The 6729-nt window shown below is 35.4% G+C and overlaps 1 protein-coding gene across 1 annotated transcript; it reads right to left on the bottom strand.

Moving 5' to 3' along the window:
- Positions 1 to 3120: 3120 nt before the first annotated feature.
- Positions 3121 to 5450, bottom strand: HELRODRAFT_182127 (hypothetical protein; the record flags this gene model as incomplete). Its single annotated transcript, XM_009032424.1, has 3 exons — positions 3121 to 4314; positions 4505 to 4854; positions 4943 to 5450. 3 exons carry the CDS (start codon positions 5448 to 5450, stop codon positions 3121 to 3123), a joined length of 2052 nt encoding a protein of 683 aa, XP_009030672.1.
- Positions 5451 to 6729: the final 1279 nt, after the last annotated feature.

The following is a 6729-nucleotide window of genomic DNA, read 5'->3' as shown; positions in this document are numbered from 1 at the left end:
TGCTTTGGTGTTATTGTCTAAAATTTCCCTTGTTATAATTGTGTTATGTTGTTCCATTAGGTGGTCTTTTATTGCTCCATGTTGCTTATGCATAGTGAGTCTTCTCGTTAATGTTGTTGTAGCCATTCCGATGTATTCAGAATTTTGATGCACGCGCTCACCAATTTTACATGTGAATGAATAAATCAAATGACTACTTTTCTTGTTGGAGGAAGTTTTAATGTTGGAAATTGTTTTTTATTATTAGAGATGATGTTTTCCTGTTCGTGTAGTAAATTTTTAATTTTAATGAGCTGTTTCTATCTATGACTTTAACATTGTTATTTATTATCTTTTTCATTATTTTTTCATCTGTTTTATATGATGAGAACATACAATATTTATAATAAATTATGATGTTTTTATATTGTTGTTGTTGTCGTTCGTATTTTCATTGTTAAGTTGTTGTTCTTTGCGGTGAATTATTTTATTTATTTGGGATAGTTTGTATCCATTATTAATTAGAAGATTAGTTACTCGTTGGAGTTCTTTTTCTCTATCTTCAGCTTTTGATGAGTGAGTATACGCCCTGTTGACAAAGGCACTGATCGTACTGGCTAGGAATGTTTCAGTGCACCCACTAATCCCATTGAGACAGAGTCTTTTGTTTGTTGGTTTTGTGTAGACCGTAGTTGTGAATTTATTTCCTTTTTTGTGTGTAAGCACGTCTAGGAATGGTAATTTATTATCAGTTGATTTTACAATTTGGATTTGTTGTTTATTTCCAGTAGTTTGGTGATTGTATTGGGGTTGTTGTAGGCAACAAATATATCGTCGATGTATCGACAGTATATTTGTGGTTTAAGCTGTGGATGATTTGCGAATGTAATCTCTTCTAAGTGACCCATGTAAAAATTTGCAAAAAGTACATCCAGTGGAGAACCCATTGCGATGCCGTCGATTTGTTTATAGAGTTTGTTGTCTGGACAGTAGAATGGCGTTTCCATTGTGCAGGTTTCTAGTAGGGATTTTAATTATTTTTTAGGTATGTTTAAAGGCGTATGTTTAGAATTATAGATAGTGTTTAATATGATTTCAATGGTATCTTTGACGGGAACATTAGTAAATAATGATTCCACATCGAGTGAAGCAATGTTTGTGTTAATTGTTGGTGTGGATGGAGGATGAAATGATGTCTAAAAATTCTTTACTGGATTTTAAATTATATCTGTTTGGTGTGTATGGAGTAATGAGTTTATTGAGGATTTTAGCAATGGGATAGGTGACAGTGAGTATTTGGGGTTATTTTCTTTGTTTTTACATTACCATACATATAGCCAGGCTGGTGTTCGCCTATCAGTTCTGGAATCAGATTATTAGTTGATGAAACACTGATTGATTTTATTATTTTATTAAGTTTGGTTTTTAATTCAGTTGTTAGATCTTTTTTAATTGATTTGAATTTTGAATTATCGGACAGTATTTCGTTGATTTTGTTTCTATAATCCGTTTTGTTGACAATTACATACATTGGAGCTATGTCTGCCTTTCTTATTACAATGTTGTTATTGTCTTTCAGAGATTTAGCTGCATTAATTAGTCTCTTTGTAGGCAGCTTGCTTTTGAAGGATCCTCTTTGTTTCTTGCTTTTGGCTTTGAGTTCCGCTTATAGTATTGCTTATTGTTATTATTTGTTGGTTTTCGAGATTGTTGAGGTTATCCATAAGTTTTTCAATTTCGATTTCTTTTTTATCTATTTTGTATTCTTAAACATATCATCAATAAAAATGTCATACCAACCTCACCCAAATAATAAAGTTAAACTCCGAATTTATTACAACAATAAAAAGACGTCTCACTTAATAATGAAAAACAACTGTAGTCCTAGAGATAACTAACTTTGTGTGAAAGCGTAATCACGTAATATATGAATTTAATTGCCCCTCTGACGGCTGTGCACGTCAACATGACTCATATATCGGGATCACTACTATTTCACTGACTAGAAAATTACGATGCATAAACATAGTGGTGCTATTAAATCTTATTTGGACTCAACTCAACACACTCAATCATTATAAGCCGTGAAATCCTCGACAGCAACATCAAAGTAATATACCAGAACACCAGCTACACGCATCTTAAAATTGCAGAAGCAGTCCTAATTGACATCAATAAACCAAAAATTAATATACAACAAAAAATGACAACCTCACTCCCAACCCGGCGCTTAATCAACGATGAAAACAAAGAAGTAATAAAAACTAGCATTGTAAATAATGACAAAAAAAATATGATGGTATTGACGAAGAAAAGGAAACCAGCCAATAAAGAAATCTGACACCTAATTTCCATCTAAGTTCACTTTGACAAAGTGAATATTTCTCTATATAAACTAAATTGCACTGATGATGATTCATTCAGAATCGAAATATGGCCTTATTTGCAGCATGAATTCGGAAAATAAGTTTATTTTGAATTTTAATAAGCTAAACGTTCTCCAAAAAACCTTAGTGAGAAAAATCGAAAAAACGAACTGCAAACATATTAACGCCAAACATTCTGTAGAATTTATAGAATATTGTAAAAATTATGGTCTATTACCAACACACACACACACATATATATATATATATATAACCAACATATATATATATATATTATATATATATTACCAACATACATATATATATATTAGGGTGGTTCAAAAAAAAATTTTTTTTTAATATTTAAGTGCACACCCCTTATATTTTTTCCTTAGCTGAAAGTTAGCATGTGTGCAAAATTTTATTCAATTCTGACAATATTTAGAGGTTGCTCAATGACATTCAGTTTTTCACCAAATTTAGCATATAAGCGAATATTGGTCAGTGCTACAATTTTGTGTTTAATGTTTATTTTGCAGTAAAATGAACAACATTCTTGTGAAAATCATGTAAGATTTAACAGTTCTACAAATTTATACTCAAAATAACAAAATATTCAACACTAAACAAACAGTTCTCACAAGGTAAAGGCAACTTGATTATGCCAAACGAAAGTTCAGTACTGTTAATCTTTGATTGAGAAACTGAAATTAACTTGAGGCAATTAATGTACTCAGTTTATGTTTTTCTGTTAATTACTCATAGTATGTCAGACTCAAAACATAGCAGCAGCTGCTTGAGCACTGGCTAATGTGCGCTTAGAGGAGTCCGGAATACGTGTTCGATTGTCCTCCACCACCTGTATCAGTTTTTGCAGTTCTGTTTCATTTTTGGTTATAGACTGGTTAAAATTTGTCATGAGTGCCACAGTGCGTTCTGCAGTGTCATTAACGACCTTAAGTGACTTCACAACATTTGCTACTTTTTGAAATAAAGGAAGATCATTCCATGAGTCTGGTTCAGTTTCACGCAAGATAGCAACATCCATTCCAAGTGATAACAATGCAGCACGAGATGTACCTGATACCAGATCATGCAGTGGTTTGCTTTTCACCTGTTCCAGTTCAGTTGCAGGATATTTGACACCTCGCACACTCCAGTCAGAATCTACTGCAGTCATTGCTTCCACAATCAACTGCTTCTCAGCATTTGCAACCTTATTTGAGAACAATGACAGCCAAATCATTTCTGTACCGAGATACCACAGATGATTCTTCAACTTTTTTGTGGCAGCACTTGCTACATTCTTGTTGTTTTCGGAGTATTGTTCAATTCTGCTCAGAAGTTGCAGGTCATTGACTGGTGCATCACTGGGTATTGGGCACAACATCCATGCTGGCACATATATATGGGTTGCAAATAGGCAGAATTCAGTTAAACTTTTTGTTTCAGTTGCTGTTAGCTTGAATTCATTGCGGAACAAATACATTTTGAGACAGTAGATCACTTTGGCCATCCATCTGGCCATGTGATATGCTCCAGGAACACGGAAATGGTACTTGCCATCAGTCTGCATTGGATAACTCAGCACTAAGAGACAGAGTTCAACCAACTCCTTGTAATCCTCTCGTGGGATGTATGAGCTGTCAGCTGAAAAAAAACATGTCAAAGATGGTACTATGTCAGACCGCATCATCTGTAGCAATGAGTGGTTCATCCTGTCATCATCAAGTGGCTTGTGGTTTGACTGATTTATATTTGGCCAGTAGGCTTGAAATCTTTCAAACATTCCAATGTTGGGGCCACGGCTTGGACCAAACAGAACTGTGAAAACTTCACCGATTATCAATTCATGTACAAAAATGACAACAAGCAAAGTGCAAGAGATTTCTATGGAGCAGTTTCTCCAGCAAAACACATGCTCCACTTGACGTCCCAGTATTGGCAGCAGTAGTATCAAAGCACATGCCTATAATGTCTTTACTAACGTCCCATAATTTGAGCAACTGAAAAGTTGCATTGGCCTGTGCTTGTCCCGTGCTTGATGCAATTTTAACAATTCCTAAGATTTTCTCCACATTACAGCCAGTCACAACAACAGCCAGTCTATCAGTTCTGGAGTGTGGATCATCATTCATGATCTTTCCATCTCAGTGAACCAGAAGGGGGTTTCTGTTACGATCCTGAAATTGTTGACGAATACTGCTGTCAATGGTTGATCGATGTTGCTGTCGTTTACGATGAACTGTGGAACGTGACAGAGATGTATCCCTGATGTCTTGCCCACTAGCTTGTGCAATGGCTGCTGCTAATACTGTGAACTTTCTATCTGACAGGTTTATTCTATCCAGTGCTGAAGCAACATCTGGCGACGACAACATATCCTGCACAGTTCGTGTTTTTTTGCTGGCACTGCTTGACAGACTGTCTTCTACTTCATTGATCTGCTTTTTGTAGTACACTGGAATTTCAATTTCATAGTTCCTCTGTGTCCTGCTGTTCACTATCACTGTCATCAGAACTAGATAAATGTAGTGAGGTACTTTCTGTCATCCGCTCCTGCTCTCGCTCTTTTCTCTCTTCTTCTTTGCATTTACGTTGTTCTGTGCGCTCTTCTTTCTTGGTCAGGTCTTTATCAATGCCACTCATTTGCATTCGTCGACTGCCCCTCTGGTCTTCAAGAAATTTTATATCTTCCTGAATTCGGATGAGCTGCATGGCGTGTTGGTGAGCAATATCAAACAGCATGTGCTCCTTTTCTTCAAATTCCTTCTCTCGTGCTCGTTGTGCTTCACTTTGTCTGTTTTTGTTCTTTTTTATTAGCTTGTAGTCATCAACTACCGACTTTACTTTTTCTACAACATGAGTATGGTAGGTTGTTGGTATTCTAGCCTTGTTCCACATGTTCCTGACCTTATCTGACGACAGTTTTGCACTTTCAGGCACAGCTTTCTTTTCTTCTTGATGATAATAAAAAAACATTCTCAGGACATCACCTGTTGTAGGCAATACATTTACTGGAAGTTCACTTTGTAACTGTCCAATCAGCCATATGTTAGTCATGCTGCGTGTTGTAAGAGCACCACAGTTTGAATTAGAAGCCATTTTATACGTAGTTAAATATGTACAGAACCGGTATTTCAAAATCACCTCAAATTACTAGTAAATAGACACAGTTAAATTATGCAGATATTTATCCTATTTTACTTTTTGCTGACAACAAATATGGTGACCATAGAATATTTAATAATAATAATGCATTTTAAAATATCTAATATCTATGTTTTGAATTAAGTAAGTAACCAACTTTTGATACTTTTCCAGTTATATTTGTATTTGGTTTCGAAATAATGAATTATCACATTTTTATATAATTTTGAGATGCATGAGCAACCTCTAAATTTAATTTGATTTGTCTTATTTTTGGTTTGTAAGTTTTTAGGACCCACTGGAAACTTTTCTGAGGGTGTGCACTCAAATCTGACAAAAAATTTTTTTCTCCTCTCTAATGTGATCCACCCTTATATATATATATATATATATATATATATATATATATATATATATATATATATATATATATATATATACATATTTTGTTATATACAATCAATCTTTGTTTTGCGTCCAGAGACCCGGTTTCCCGAGGTAGGTCGTTGTTTTCTTTGCCAGTAACTTTTTGCGCCAAATTAGACGATCAGTTGTATCCATTTCATTTAAATTTAGAGCTTTCATGTCTTGCTCGATTGTTTGCGACCAGGACTTCTTTGGACGGCCTTTGGAACGTGTGCCAGTTACTTCAACATCTGCAAGAAAAGTTATGGCACTGTTTCCACTTCGTTTGACATGACCAAACCACTGCAGACGGTGTTGCCGGCATTCGTTCTTTATATCATCTAAACCAGCACGACGCAGGATTTCAGTAGATTTGATGTGATCCTTCAGACTAATTTGTTGCATCCATCGGAGCATTTTCATGTCGGTTCGTTGGAGTTGTTGTTCCAGTTTGGTTGTCATTGGCCATGTTTCTGCACCATATAACAACACCAGACGTATCACAGATTTATAGTCTTGATCGTAGTGGTAGTGGAATGTCACGCCGCATCAATATAGAGGCAAGGAGATGCCATTTATTTCAGGCTGCACGTATGCGTGCTCGAACGGCAGCTTCAGCTGTTCCAGTACAATCCAGAACATTTCCTAGATATTGAAACGATGTGACTTTCTCTATTTTAATGGCTTCAAAAACAGTGCTATTTCGAATTTGTTGTTGTGGATTGATGCAAGCAGGACAAACAAAATTGGACACTAGATAAAGTACCAATTATTTTTGAACAACGTTTGTGACACCACTGGTTACACTGCTGACACTTGATTGAATTGT

Source organism: Helobdella robusta (assembly GCF_000326865.2).
Source record: "Helobdella robusta unplaced genomic scaffold HELROscaffold_80, whole genome shotgun sequence".
NCBI classification, from domain to species: Eukaryota; Metazoa; Annelida; class Clitellata; order Rhynchobdellida; family Glossiphoniidae; genus Helobdella; species Helobdella robusta.
Note: the sequence above shows the minus strand (reverse complement) of the source record. Positions and strands in the feature narration are given on the sequence as shown.